The sequence below is a fragment of the Peromyscus eremicus genome, chromosome 15 (assembly GCF_949786415.1).
Source record: "Peromyscus eremicus chromosome 15, PerEre_H2_v1, whole genome shotgun sequence".
Classification (NCBI taxonomy): Eukaryota; Metazoa; Chordata; class Mammalia; order Rodentia; family Cricetidae; genus Peromyscus; species Peromyscus eremicus.
In genome coordinates this window covers 75508214-75524369 of record NC_081431.1, presented here as the reverse complement: position 1 = coordinate 75524369, position 16156 = coordinate 75508214, and the positions used below count along the sequence as shown (strand labels likewise).

The 16156-nt window shown below is 42.2% G+C and overlaps 1 protein-coding gene across 3 annotated transcripts in view; it reads left to right on the top strand.

Annotated features, from left to right (window-relative positions):
* Positions 1-16156, top strand: part of Cntnap5 (contactin associated protein family member 5) — a 920429-nt gene that overhangs the window by 190614 nt on the left and 713659 nt on the right. For all 3 annotated transcript variants that reach the window (XM_059280761.1, XM_059280759.1, XM_059280758.1), the window contains exon 2: positions 12774-12878. In XM_059280761.1, the coding sequence (XP_059136744.1) occupies positions 12774-12878 (105 nt within the window). The remainder of the gene's footprint in view (positions 1-12773; positions 12879-16156) is intronic.

Sequence of the window (16156 nt, the reverse complement as noted above, 5' to 3'; positions counted from 1 at the left end):
TGTAAATGAAGCTCTCCTCACAGACCAAAATCACTGGGTCCCTGAAGCTGGAGGTACTGGCATTTGTTTGCCACCTGACTTGGATGCTAGGACCTGAACTCAGGCACTCTGGAAGAACAGAACTCCTTTGTAATCATGGTGCCATCCCTACAGCCACAGTTGGGAGAATAGAATAAATAAAATTCCATTCCTTCAAATATTAGTTTTTCTAAGCAGTCTGTTTGAAAACTGCCTATGCCAGGTCTTCGACCCTAACATGAGAAAGGCTGAGGCAGAAAGATACCTGTGAATTGGGCTAAATAGTAATACCCTGGCTCAAAAAACCAAACAAATCAAACAAATAAAAAAGAACTTTACAAATCCTCTTCTCCTGGCTTCAAATATGCCAAAACTTTTGAGTAATTTCTTCTGTGAATTTTATAGTATATATCCTTATAGTAAAAGAACCCCATGCCTTCTAGATAATTCAATTAAATTGAAGGCTCATTCATAACCCCGATCATTTAGTAGTGTCATAGTTCAGTTTATATAGCACCAGAACATTGTTTTTAAAGGCATGGTCCCAGGCATCTTCACAAGCAGGCCTAGGACTCCTGACCTTTGACTGTTGGATTTCAATCTCACACATTAGCCAAAACACAGTGACATCAATGACACTTCTGGGAGATGTGATTTTGATCTGTCTGTCCAAGATTCAGCATTTTTCTCCTGTAGCTTTCAATGTTGTTCCTTTGTTTTTGTAGTTTTGATATTTTATTGATTAGTGCACCATGTAGAGGCCCTTTCATGACCATGGCCATTGGAGGATCTGATGCTTCCTGTGATTGTGTGACCATTTCTAGAGTTGGGGGGGGGGGGTTGTGCTCTCATTTACAGAATAGATATCTATTTCTTGAGGTTTTTATTTTATCCCTTTTTTTTCTCCATGGGTGTTTAGATTTGGTTTCTTACTCTTGTCCTTTGCTGTCACATTTAGCCATTTGTTGTTATTCTTGTTTGTCTTTATTGATGCCTGAATGTAACATTTTGTTGACCTTATTTTCCATTCCTAATAGCCTTCCTTCTGCTTTATCATGCCTCTTTGTGATGTTTCTTACTATGATTCTTTTATGATTCATTGAGGTTTTTTTCATTTCCAACATACATGTTTGTTTGTTTTTAGTTTCTTCGTTTTCTCTTCCATGTTGTTGACTTTCTTATGTATGTTCTGGGTTGACTTTGTTCCTTTATTATCTACTTGTTTGTTTTCCCCCTTTAAAGTCATTGGTGATTTTGAAAGTGGGTTTTTGAATTCACGGCCCTTTCAGTATCTTTGGATTGTAACTGAGAAAACATGGTATCTTGAGGGTGTGATTTGCCTTGTGTAATGTTGTGTTATGGTTGGTTCCTGGTTTTGTACTGATAGCTCTTCCTCCTTCATTTGAGGATTTTCTTAGTGATCAACATTTTCTTAGATATTTCGTGCCCAGTGCCATGCAGGATAGAAAACACAAACTGACAGCCATATCACCAAATGACACCTTATCTAGTACGAAAATAAACCAAAACCCAGAAAATTTACCAGCATGTACAATGGAACAGAAAATGGCAACACTTTTTAGATTTTATTGTTAAATTAAGTATTGGAGGTAAACGTAAAAGTAGTAAATGGATGAAATAAAGAAAGGAGCACAGAAGAGGGAAACAAAGGAGAAAATAACAGGATTAAGTAAAAGAAAGGAAAAGAGAACAATGGATTAGAATTTTATGAAGAGGAGAGAAAGGAATAAGAGAAAAATAAAAGTAAAATAGACGGCCAGAAAAAGAATTTATATATAAACAGAACTACACAAATATAAGAAGTGTAATGTTTGTGAAGCTTCTTAAAAACTGAAATTAAAGTGAAATAAAACTATAATTAAAAAAGAAACTACAAAGGACAAGACAAAAAAGGGGGTTGATATAGCTTCTTTCTGGCTCCTCTGAAGTGTGTGTACAGGAGGCAAGAGAGCCCTGGGGTACGTACACTCTGCTTTCTGTTGCATTCAGTCTGCTCCTAAGCCTGGGCAGGATGCAGTCAGGTGTCCAACAGAGCTCTTCTCCTGCTCATGGTACCACTTCTTCTTTGTGTACCATGACCCTTGGCTGCCTACACTTAGCTTTGCAGCTCCTGAACTGAACAGATTCTCTCAGTCTTTTGTGATTCCACAATTATACATCTTATAATAGCTGATTTTCTAGCTAAAGGTTGTCTCCCATGTATACTGGGCCTAGAAGAAGCAACCAGGACTGAGATACATACAAGTGGATCAACAATCATGGTGGGATGAAGGTATAGGAGTTACACACTCAGCTAGTGCTTTAGAATTCTCTGTCCTACTAGCAATAAGCCTTGTGACAGATAGATGGCTCCAAAACTTTTACCACAAGCTGTTAGTATCTAAGCTATGCATAGACGATGGTGTCAGTTCCTGTGAACTGAGGGTGGGGTCACCAGCCATCACACTCCTCACTCCCCAAGTTAATCCTCCTGCCACCTAAACATGCTCGGTGCCAGGGTCTAACTAACATGATATGATATCTTTAGCTGATCACATCTGTCCTTTGACATACACACACACACACACACACACACACACACACACACACACACACGCACACACACAGGCATGCTGCATTCTGTTTACTCTCATCTCCACTCATGCCTCACACCCATTCCTGTCATCCTCCTCATCCCTAGAGGTCCGTTTCTCACATTCATGTCTTTTTTATTTGTTTTGTGACTCACTGATACTAATCATGACTGCCTTTTTTGGCTTGAGTTTGAAACTGTCCATTGGAGCTTAGTGGGCTCACAGTTAGCTTACACAGTTGAGGACAATGACTGTTGCTCCATACAAGTCTATCAGTAGCATTCGAACACTTTGTCATGTGTAATGTATCCTCATCCCTACTTCCATAGCTACTTCTCATCATGGTCTTCCATTTTGGGGACATGGCATATTGATGATTGTATCTTATTGTTAGGCCCCTAATATAGGTCATTTCAGTTTTTAATTTAATTCAGTTTAATTTAATTTTTTTTTTTTTTTTTTTTTTGGTTTTTCGAGACAGGGTTTCTCTGTGTAGCTTTGCGCCTCTCCTGGAACTCACTTGGTAGCCCAGGCTGGCTTCGAACTCACAGAGATCCGCCTGGCTCTGCCTCCTGAGTGCTGGGATTAAAGGCGTGCGCCACCACCGCCCGGCGTAATTTAATTTTTTAATTGGCATAAAAAGTGACAGGATTCTTTAAAGTGTTTTCATACATAGTTTTTATTGCTCATCCCCCAATGCCCACTCCTCTCCTCTATCTCCCTGACCCCCATCTCTACTTGCACCCTCAAATCCCCAGTATTTCTCCATCCACTTTCATATAATAAGTGTTCAATTATTATCCCCACCTCCCATCCAAAACAGGTCAGTCTTAGCCAATAGGATCCTTTTCACATAGTGCCTGACCTCCTCTTTGAGAAAGCAGGAGAGGTAGAATAGAACTCTGCTCCACTGCTGGCCCATTCTACAGCAGCACTATGAGCTTGTCCTTCTGTTTCCAACAGAGTCACCTAACTTACCTTTTGGATGAGACCTCTGGCTCCCTAGTCTCCACCCTCTCACTGCTGAAGAGCAACATGCTCCCTGTGCTGAGAGTGGCTTTTTGCTGAGTGACACTGTTCTGCACACTTCTCAGGATGAGATCTGTCACATCCCTGTGGTTGCTGATGCTGTCCCAATCATTCCTTTACAACAGTCTTGTCTTTGTAACCTTGATTCTTCTTATTCACTGTGTTACACATCAGCCTCTAACCTTCCACCTTAGAAAACATCCGGAAGGGAATCTGCAAGAAACATTTTTGCATTCATTTAAGCCATTGATAAATTAGATTTAAGGACAGAAACAGAAGACAATAAAGTACACCAGTTTGAAGAGAATAAAACATTCCTTCCCTGGGGATGAAAACAAAAGTCAAAACCATCAACAGGACTTCTGGACACGACATGGCTGTTGCATACATCATCTCCCTGCAGCTCTGCTTATCTGCACAAGACCTGTACAAGATCAAGCTAGTCAAAATTCCAGCCAAGGGGGTGGGGAGGTCCCAAGGCTGCATCCCTACTGGAGGAGCTACTGTCAGAAGCTAGCTCCTAAGGGTGCAAGAGTCACTCTCCTTTGGGGATACAGCTCCTGGTATATTACTCTTGCCCCAGTGGATGACACCAAACCTATGTACGTACAGGGCATAGTAATCAGACTTGCAGTTATAAACAATAACAACCAATATGGAAAGTGGGTATGAAGCTTCGAGGGTGATCTTGTGGAGTACAAGGGAGCGGGGGGGGGGGGGGGGGGAGGAAGTAGTGGTAGATGGGTGTGATAATATACATTATACAATGGTATAGACCATCCAAAGAATTTTTAAAAATATATAAAAACCAACAGCAGGATGAAAGCATACCTGGGCTGGGGTTATAATCTGATAAGAAAACCATCTGTGGCTAGGATTGTGCTATATATATCCGTGGACAATCTGAGAAAGAAAGAGCTACATTCACAGGAGGCAGTCAGTCTACCAAGCTCAGTAACCATCTTAGTATTGGGGAACAGGTGCAAAACAAACAATGGACACAGATTCACATTGACCTTCGTTGAAAGTTTACCCCCCCACACCAAAAAAAAGCCCAGTCTGTGTATTCACAGTTGTCATTGACAATTCCTCACCCTCATGAGTCTCCTCTGTTCGACTATTATTCCCAACATTTCAGAGCTCTATTGCTGACCACACAGAGGTGCTCCTCCTTATTGGTCCCTCCACCAGACAGAGAGCTGACCCAGCAGCCTGGGAACTGCAATATTGCTGGCCCTAGAGGGTTGCAGCACTGCAGACCCCAGACAGAAGTGCAGCACCACGGACCCCAGACAGAGCTGCAGCACCGCGGACCCCAGACAGAGCTGCAGCACCGCAGACCCCAGACAGAGCTGCAGCACCGCAGACCTCAGACAAGAGCTGCAGTACTGCAGACCCCAGACAGAGCTGCAGCACCGCGGACCCCAGACAGAGCTGCAGCACCGCGGACCCCGGACAGAGCTGCAGCACCGCGGACCCCGGACAGAGCTGCAGCACCGCGGACCCCGGACAGAGCTGCAGCACCGCGGACCCCGGACAGAGCTGCAGCACCGCGGACCCCGGACAGAGCTGCAGCACCGCGGACCCCGGACAGAGCTACTCTAGGACCCTTTCAAAGCATGGAGCTCCTGAGTGTGCCTTTCTGCTTCCGGGATCTAACTGTGATGCAGCCCCAGGAGCCGCTTTGGAAGGAATGTTACTGACTCCAGAGCAGGTTTTCCCAACCATATGGGATAGGATTACCTTATAGCCTAAATGATCCTCGAAGCAATCTTTGCACCCAGATGGGACTGCGGTGTCTGCAGTCCACTGTGGCCACATTAGTCTGTCACCAACCACAATCTCAGTTCAAAGACAGGTTCTGTGTTCAGCTCCACCATTTTTGAGGGATTCTCCACACTTAAGTCTCACTGTCTCCAAAACCGGACAGAAATTCTGACAAGCAGCATGTATTCAAATGTGTTGATGGAACAGAGGACAGGAGTAATTTACGCTTTCACAGCTATGGATACTACAACAGAGAAACAGGGAGTGACTGAGCATTTAAACAGCACAAAAAGAAGGCTCCAGATCCTGGATCTCAGGCCGTGGCCTTTTCAGTTTTACATGTAATTGTTCCTAAGCACAAATTTTCAAACTTAATTTTTTATTTCAAACAACGGTTGGCGTTGGTGGTAGGAATTGAGTCCGGGGGCTAACCAACTGTTCTACCACTGAGGCACACCTCAGCACCTTTTGTTAAAATGGAAAATCTGTTGATTGACTCCAGGTCTCTGTCTGAGTCTGCTGTCTTCCTGTAGCCCACAGTCTGGCCCTGCCTACCCAGAACATGATGCAAAGCCCTTGTTGTGGTAACATGGAGATGGAGGGCTGGACACAGAAGGTGAGGTTCTCCCTGCAGCACGTTAGAGAACTGTTGTCTTTTGATATGTTCATAATGAAGTCATTTGCCCTTGGGGTTTATGGTGGAGAAAGGAGACAAGATCAGATTTAGGAGCAAAACCACAGTATTTATTCTCATTGTTTGCTAAGTTAAATTATAGATCACAACAGGAAAAATAAAGGAAAGTAGAATCCTGAGTTATCGCCTCTAAGTACCCGTAAAGACATGCTACAGAGTTCATACTTTAAACAAAGTAGGTCGTTACATGTTCAATGCTAAGAGGAATTTTATCTTGCCAATAAATGCAAGTGAATCTCTTTAGCTCCAAATCCCCATATGCAGACAATTTACTGTAGTAATCAAGATGATACACACAATTTCACTTCAGTACCATCTGTAACTCTACTGGTATTTTAATAATAATGAATAAAAATATATGTTGGCAACAAAAAAAATGTTACTTAAAGCAGCAGGATCTTAAACATTGAGCAGTAACTTCTAAGAAGCTGTGCTAATGTGGGATTTACTCCACATTTCGTGTGTGTTGCTCTGTGCTGTGAAAGAACATCCTTGGGATGTAGTGCTCATGTGCATGAAGAACCAGTCACCCCCACCCCCGAATGTTAAATGTCAACCTTCTTGGGTTTCCATGCAGATACCCAGAAACAAACCTGTGAATTTCTTTTGATTTTCTCTTCTTACCTGCTGTCTGTCCTTTGGCCCTCCTCCCCTCTGAGGAGGAAGTGTCAGAAATGCACAGAAGGGAGAAATCAGGGAGCAATGAAGACAATTGTGAAACTACAAACTGTCATTTGTCAAGGGTTTCTACCCACGAGAAACAATTTTCTTTTAGCAATAAGATATATTAGTAAATACTACTTATTGTCTTAGTTCTTTTGCTCATCATTGTGGTAAAATACATTGTATCCAGTGTCAAGAGGCGCAGGCTGAATAGGAAGAGGGTGAGCTACACAACACATTGAGATGTGCCATGTGGGAAGGTTCTGTGGAGGCCAAAACAGCGTCCATTTCTTCCTAGGAGGCTCTGCCAGATGAAGGTTCCACAGCCTTCCACACACCACAACGACCACCACCAAGTGTTCAAGCACATGACCCTCTAGAGACAGTTCTCATTCAAAACACAAGGCACATTAAATAAATTGTTATGAATAACATAAATAATGGCGGCTTGCCTCACACAGAAATGGAACTTACCCAGAAGTCACCAGTGCATAGTGATATACCTACGTCTTGGTCCAAGCTGGTCTAGTAACAGTCCTGGGTGGATTTTGTCATCTCTTTTGGCTCAGATCTCCTCATTTATAAAGGGAGTTCAGAAGTTTGTCTAGTTCCCTAGACCCAATAATCTTGGACTATTAGAATATGCTGTTTGTAGATAGGTCAAATGTTGTGTCAACAGCTTCTGAGCTGTAAAAGCCGATGAGCTTTTGGTCCCCAGGCAGATGGGTTTTATTGACATAGGGATGGGGCATAACTGACATTTCTTATTTAAGTTATTAAAGAAAAGAGCAGAGATCTGGGGAGAAGGCTCATTAGTCAACAGGAGTTACTGCTCTTGCAAAGGGCCTGTGTTCAGTTCCCAGCACTCAAGTTAGGCAACTCACAACAGTCTGGACCCCCTGTTTCAGGGACGCTGTTTTGGCCTCCACAGAACCTTCCCACATGTGCACACACCCACATACTGACATGCACATACCTAAATTTAAAAAAAAAATTAACTTTAAAAACAGAGAAAGCAGAAAAGGTGATTATTTGCTGAAATGATGGTCATTTGTTAAAGAAAAATAATCATATCATGTTTAATTAGGGCTTGAATTTTAGTTGCATCTACAATTTGGAAGGAATGCCACTGGAAGGAGAATTTTGAGAACTCATTCTGGAAGTAGTCTGTTGTGCATTTGGTGATATCTGCTTCACAATTCCCAGAGAATCCTTATGGTCTATCTCAGAATAACTCACTGCAAGTGGGTATAGGAAAACCTGATGTTTACTTCCTTTCTTGGTCAGGGGACTCTGTAGGAATGCACATATATTAAAGTAGGATATATTAGATTGATTTGCATGACAGTCTGGGTAAGTGACAATGGCTGTTTCCACACTGGGGAAGGTGAGAATGGGAACTGTTCAGGAAGGAGGCTGGAGACTCAGACAACCCCACCCCGTCTGGTACAGGAGGCGGTATGATGCTTCAGCTCCCCCGTCTGGTACAGGAGGCGGTATGATGCTTCAGCTCCCCCGTCTGGTACAGATGACAGCCCGAAGGATTCCTGGGGAGCTGTTGAATTTCAGTCCACACTGGATGACCAAAGAAGTTGAGTTATGATGTCAGTGAAGGATGGCATCAATAGTGTTAGCAGCAGCAACAGAGCAGAACTCTTGACAAGGGTAGATGAACCTGTCAGTAAGATGCTAAGATAAGCAAGAAAAACAAGCAAAAGCTTTTCCTTTGTACTTTCTTCTTTCTAGGTGCTACCAGAAGGTGCTGCCCACATTCCCAGTGAGCTTTCCTCCTCCAACTAACCTAATTAAGAAAATCCCTGATAGTTGGGCCAAGAGACTACACTCTAAGTTGATTCTAAATTTCGACAAATTGACAACTAAGATTAATCAGGATAGCTCCTCAAGAATTATTTCCAAACTGAAAACACTACCCTCTGCACAAGAAAGTCTGGTACCCTTGATGCTGAGGCAGGAGGATTGCTAGTTGGAGACTATGGGCTACATAGACACAGTCTCACAAACAGGAACTCCCTCAAGATCATCAGGATTCTTTACTCCTTTACCTTCTTTAAGCATACACACACACACACACACACACACACACACACACACACACACACACACACCAGACATGGTGTGGGGAGGGGATTCACAACTTGTGAAAACACTGTAGGATACTGAGGAAGGAGAGGAGCTTAAACTTGAAAGACAATGTGGTAGGAAGCCTGTAGGAGTGGTGGAGCAGATGGCATATCCTTTCCTACCTTTCCAGACATGTGTTGGGTGTGAAGTCAAACCAGCTTCTACCAGGATGTCTTGAACGCACCCCGTGATCTCCTCCTCATGGGCTCCGCCCTCTTCTCCCCTCTCTCGTGTCCTTGACTCACGGTGAGCCCTTGACATAGAAGAGCCATCTGCTGCACCAGTTCGTTGGGTGTTCAGAGCACAGGAGCAAGATCCTAGGAATAATAAGTCTCCTCCTGGGTGACAGCAGGCATCCCAGAAGCCCATGCTGTGGTCTGCTCTCATGTGGGCTTCATACTGACTGAGGCTTTTCTTCCTCCTGATCTTATTCCATCATAGAGTTCATGGCTGGATAAGGTACAGATGCCTCTCTGCTTGACAGACATGTAAGCACAGCTTGGTCTGCTTACCTAGATCGTGTTCAGACATCGTGGCAAGAGAAGAAATATATCTAGGAATTGGGACCTCCATGCTCTAAAGGCCCGGTCTATTCTCTGCCAGGGTTACTGGGTAAACATGGAGATGCCACAGGGAACCACCTCCTTAGGCCAGGTGGAAGTCAGGATGATCTCTCTTCCTTTCTGATTTGAAAATTTTCTGTTTTTATCATTGTTTTGAGACAGGAGAGCTTAGGTTCAGATGAGTTCTTTAGAACCCACTCTTTAAGTTTACCAGGTCTGTGAGGACAAGACACTTCAGATTCTCCCTTGGGCCTGTCCCTTGGCTGAGGTCATTGTTCATGGATTTGCTGATGCCCAACTTGGAAACATTGTCCTCAGAAAGGTCAGAGGTGGGAATAGGCAGTAGAGAAGGTGGCTTTTATTGCTGTGAGTGGGTTCTTGAAGTTCAGGTCCTCCTAAAGCTGTTGTCAGAGGAACACAGAGAGCTGGAATGTGAACGTGCTCTAAGCTTTCCCTGCAGAACACCTGTTTGTATGCTCATATTTGTGAATGGTCTGGGAGCAACCTGCAGTGTATGGCTCTGTTTTGGTCAGATCTATCCCCAGTGAGGACAGTTACAAATAGAACCTTAAAATACATGTGATGGCTTAAATTTAAATAATTAGGTCACAACTGTGCTTCCATACTGCATGCATTTTAACAATTTACATGTGCACACCAGGGCTACTAAAGGAGAAAAATTAAGCACCAAGGCTGTTTTCTAAGTGATGTGGGATTCAGAGTTTTTAAAAAGAGTATAATCAGTTCCATTAGAATACAAAATACGAATTTGTGAAAAAATAAAAGGGTCATTGTACTATAAAACTTGATAAGAAAGACTTAAGAGATGACCAGAGCCAGGAGCACAGTGCTTATAAAAGTCATCCATGAAACATGGAAAAGTTATCAGAGCCTAATAAGGGTAATTGCACTGTGTGAGCTTGCCTCTGTGTGTGTATGTGCGTGCGTGCGTGTGCGTGTGCGTGTGCGTGTGCGTGTGCGTGTGCGTGTGTGTGTGTTCATGTTCTAGTGCACAGGTGCACATGTGTGTGGGTACATATGCATTTTGGTACATGTCTGTGTGTCTGTGGAAGTCAGAGATCAATCTAGTATCATTCCTCACGATACTGTCCACCTTGTCTTTTAAGACTGGGTCTCTCACTGGGCTGGAGCTCACAAAATAGATTACTCTAGCTGGTAAGCAATCCTCAAGCATTCACTTGTCTCTTCCTTCCTGGTGCTGGCATTTAAGAGGGTTTTTATCTGGGTTGTTGAACTCAGGTCCTTAAGACTGCATAGCAAACACTTCCCAAATTGAGCTTTTCCTCCAGCTGGATCTGATGTTCTGATCTCTCCTGATGACAAAAGGGTTATAAGCAAATGCAGTTTCTGCCTTATAATTGTGTGTGTGTGTGTGTGTGTGTGTGTGTGTGTGAGAGAGAGAGAGAGAGAGAGAGAGAGAGAGAGAGAGAGAGAGAGAGAGGGAGAGAGAGAGAGATCAAACAAGTGCTTAGTGGTGCACATACCCCTCTCCAGCCTGCATCCTATGTTAAGAGTAAGGCAGCCACATGCCCCATGGTCTTTTGCTGTGTGCCCCAAGCCCCAGAGCCCCCAAGCTGCCATTGCTGTGTTTATGATGTTTCCTCTCCAGTTGGGATATGCCTCTGTTCTATCCTTGTCAAACAATGTTTAAGTATTTGCATTTGGGAAGAACCTGAAACACAGTTTACTTGGTGACTTTTAAACACACTTAAACAAGAATTCAATCCTCACGTTTTTAATTATTTTTCCTTCAATTACGTGAAACACAGCTTTGTAAGACTTGGCTGGATAAACAAGCATGATCCTATGTAAATATTCTTTTCAAATGTCAGATCAGTTCCTCCCAAGAGCCTGCATACCAGAAAATTTACCTTGAGTGGCACATTTCAAATCTGTTTTGAATAAAGTCTGTCTAGATTTTATGAAGTCATTTTTCAATGTCTCAGAGAATCAATTGTGGACAAAATGGAAAATGGGAAGAGTGTTGGCTTTGTGAGGTTAGCTAATTGGTTGATTGATTGGTCCTTTCTCTTGTCCCTGCCCTCATCATTCACCATCCCTCTCTTTCCACACACATTTACTTGAGTTCCATTATGCAGTAGATTCCTTGCTAAGGACCTACAAAAACATGGACCATCTAGTGGAAGATTCAGGAAAACGCATCACTACAGTACATGAATGACTAAGCTCCTTCACCTGTCTTGTGCTGCTGTAACAGAACACTGGAGAAAGGGTCACTCAGGAACAGTTGGCTGACATTTCTGGATGATGGGAAGCCTGATCTCAAGGTGTCAGTATGTAACAAGGCCAAATCACTGAGTCACTATGTGACAGAAGGAAAGAGGCTGAGGAACTGCAGTTCAGAAACACTAACCTCATGAGGAAGGTGGAGCTCTCACAGCTTAATCACCTCTTAAAGATCCTGCTTCTTAGTTTGTTTTCATGGTAGTTAGATTTCAGTGCTGGCTTTGGGGAGCACAAATGTTCCAACCAGTTATGTGTGTGGCATCTGCTAAGTGTGAAGATCAAGTCCCTCCATGTGAAATCCAGTGGCTGTGGATTAGTGTGAACTGGGAGGGACATAACCATGTTGCCAAGACATGTCTCTGTCAATGGCTACATTGACCCAATGGCCCCATTGACCCAATAGCCCCATACTTGTTTAGTGTTACCAACTCAGCCTTAGAAAGTACCTCAACAGGGAAGGCTAGAAAGTTAGCTATTGAAGTTACTATTCAGCTTAAGATTGTGCAACATCTCAGACTATTCTCTTTTACTTCTTGTAGCATGAGTGAGCTATTAGGTAAGTAGCACATTTCTTACTGGCTCACCTACAAGTTATAGTAAGAAATTCAAAATTATCCTATTGGGAAGGACACATTTATTGCAAGGGTCCTTGGAGGCTGAAGATGGGAGATAAACAATATCCTCCTGTAAGAGTGTCCCTTCTTATGGACTCAACACAGACAAGTTGCTAGGCTTTGCTCAAACGCTCAACTAAAGAGATGGATTAGGAGTTGGGCTTTTGACTCAAACAAATCTTCTGAGAGTTTTGGTTGGTTATGCTACTCACTAGTGTTGTGAACTTTAACCTTTCCAGCCTTCATTTTCTCCATCTATGAAAGGAATTCATTCCATGTTTGAGGGCTATGAGAAGTAATTGCAATAACACACACTAAAAAATAGTCCCCAACCTTTTCCAGAGAAAATGGCGAATAAATGAGAGGGTGTATTTTTCTTGCCAATAGAATATAACTTCTCCTGCTCTCCCTATCTTTTCAGACAACTGTGACGACCCATTGGCCTCCTTCCTCTCACCAATGGCTTTCTCCAGCTCCTCAGATCTCACTGGAAGTTCTAGCCAGGCTCAATTGAACTGGAGAATGGGTAAGTATTATGACTAAGCCCTAAATACATGTGTTAGATGAAAACACAGTGAAGGCTAAGGAGTGAGGAAGTGCTGTGTCTATACAGGAGTCACATCCTAAATTATAGTCCAGAAGGAAATCTGGGAGGTTGTTTATCACAAAAATACTTCCCATCATGTAATAGATAGTCAACACATGCTGAACCACATTCCTCCAACCCAAAGATCCACCAAGCAATTCTTTGGGGTTTGTATTGTTTTTCTTGAGGTGCTAGCCCTGGAAACCATGGCTTCAGGTATGTTAGGAAAGTGCTCTCTCATGGAAGCACCATAGCCATCCTGTGAAATTCTTTGTGAAGATGTGTATCTGTGCATGTACTTGTTTGTGTACAGACAACATATGAGTATATATGCAGATACACATGTATGCAATATGTGCTGGGGGAGGGACAGAGGAGAAATTTGAGTGATGTTCTTATAAGCCATCTACTCTATTATGAGGAAGGGTGTCTCACTGGCCTGAAGTTTGAAGGTTAGGCTGCCTGGCTCTCTGTGTCTGACTGATTGCAAGCATGTACCACCATGCTTTTTTTCAAGAGGGATTCTATGGGATCAAACTCAGATACTCAGTTTATCCACTCAGCCATCTCTAACCCTATGCTATGAATTCTTTTTTTGGTCATCATAAGAAATATTATAGAAGATTATTTTTTAAAAAAATATTTGCTTTATTATGTACATTTCATATCAGCATAAATGGTCACCAAAACATGCTTCATTACTTTAATGGAATGTTTATTAAAATATTTCAATACATTTAGTTCTATTGTGAGATTAATGTTACTATTTTAAAGTACATACTAAATGTACTTAATTAAAGGTAGGAACACAAATAATCTGTAACCCTACCAGATAGAAGGTACTATGTGTTATTACTTGGTCTGATAAAACTAGAGTAATCACACTTGACTAATCTCTAATGCAAAGTGAACTTATCCAACATGATGTTGGATATTGAGCTGTATTTTAATCATATTTTGATATTGATTTTGTGATATATAGAGATAGATACAGAGAACTAAATGATTTCTCTTTTTAAAGACCTTAGGTGATAAAATTCTAAAATCTGTTTGGTATTATAAACTTGTGCTTGGTTTAAAAATAGTTGAGTGCCAGGGCCGATGGGTGATGGGAGATGGCTCAGTGGGTAAACCGCTTGCCTCACAAGCATAAGGGCAGGAGTTCAGATCCCCAGAAGCCATGTAAATGCCAGCATGGTATAGAAGCTGCCTGCAGTCCTAGCATTCAGAAGGCAGAGACAAGCCAGGCCTAGAGCAAAGCTTGCTAGCAAGACTAGTCAAATAGTGAGTTCCTGGTTGACAAGAGAGCTTGTGCCAACATGAAAGGTAGAGAGAAACCGAGGAAGGCCTGCTATAGTTTACTATCTATGGTCCTGTGATAAAACACTCAGACCAAAAGCGACTTAGAGAAGAAGAGCTTATTCAAGCTTCCAAGTTACACTTCATCATTGAAGGAAGCCTGGGCAGAAATTGAAACTGGAATCTGAAGGTTGGCCTGCTTGCTGTTGCATTTTCTCTGACTAAAGATCTCCCTCATCACCCATGAAGTACAGCGGAAACCACGGAGGAACAGAGCATTGCTTGATGATTCGCTTGCAGGCCATGCCTAGAAAGTTTCATAATACAGTTTGCAACTACTGGCCCAGGAGATGATGCGGTCTACAGTGCACATCTAACATTCAAGGTAGACCCCATGGGCATGCCAGAGAGAGAGAGAGAGAGAGAGAGAGAGAGAGAGAGAGAGAGAGAGAACTGGGTTCCAGGGCCACTGTGACCACTCTCCCCCACTGTACTAGTCCTTGGCTCCCTCATATTCTCAGGCATAATCTGGTTATTCACTCATGAATTCTTTCTTAGGTGACTCTAGGCTATGGCAAGTTGATGGCTAAAGCAACACTGATGTCAACCTTTGGCCTTGTTACACAAAACAAGTGCATGTACACCCACATACATTCAAACACACACACCATTCACACAAATGTATATACAAATTTTCTATGTGCAAGTGTAGCATATCCGTTGGCCTTTTCTTATTCATGCCAACTCCTCTAAACTATGTATCAGGCTGACTATCTTGTATTTTTCTATTTTGATTTACCTTTTCATTCTGGAATACATTTTAGTTGGTAATTGAATTATTGATATTTTAGCTCTCAATGGACTTAATTTGTTAACACTTTATGATTTTGAATCTCCACCAATTCTGATTTATAGCTCTGTTTATACCATTTTAATTTATTTCATGGTATGTGTTACAAGCTCAGAATTATGATGGTTATCAGTAACCAAAAAGTCAGAGTCATAATTTATTTGAGAGAGCCATCGAAGAATACAGATGTCTCTCCCTATTCATTGGGTGGAAACAATAGAAAACTTGCCTATGTACTGAACATGAATGTTTTCCTTGTCATTGTTCCCTAAACAATACTATACAGCAGTTATTTATTTAGCATTTACAACATATTAGAAGTTTCAGAGAATCACCATTCTGTCATTTTATACCTAAGACTTGAACATCTGTGGATGTTATGCAGAAGGTACTGAAACTGAGCATTTGTGGATGCCAAATGGCTGTACTGTTCTCAGCAGAAAACAAACCATTCCATCATAGCACACTGGGGAGACTATTCATTGTCTGTTCTAATACTGGCCTTTGACTAATCTTAAAAATAGCAAATTTTACTCATTGTTGTATGTATACTATCATATTAGCCTATAGCAAAACTATTGTGTGGTATTAATTAAAACCTTTTCCCACCAAATATAGTTGATGAACTTCAGGGAAATGTCATAGTTTGTCCAACATCACATAGAGGGAAAGGGAAACACTTGAAGTCAAACCCAATTCAACTGAATTCAAGATTCATGCTCACTACTGCTACAATAGCAGCTTGATTCTTTAAAAAAGGTTGGAGAAGGCTGGGTCAGGAAGAAGAATGGCTTGGAAACTAACCAGCCAGAGCTTACATGCCAGCTATGACTCTGTGGTGTTCCATGGGCATCAGCAATCCACTTGCTAAGCTTGCGTTTATATCTTTGGCATCTCTGAATGATACCTGTCTTGTAGTGTTACCTGGAGAACCAGGCTAGAGGCTCATATTGAGAAGAGTTTTGCCACTGTAAAACAGAAAGCTGGAAATCAAACAAGAAGGCCCTGTTTTCACTTCAGGAAGAAACACGGGTTGAGACATTTTAAGAGTGTCTAGGTTGGGGATTTA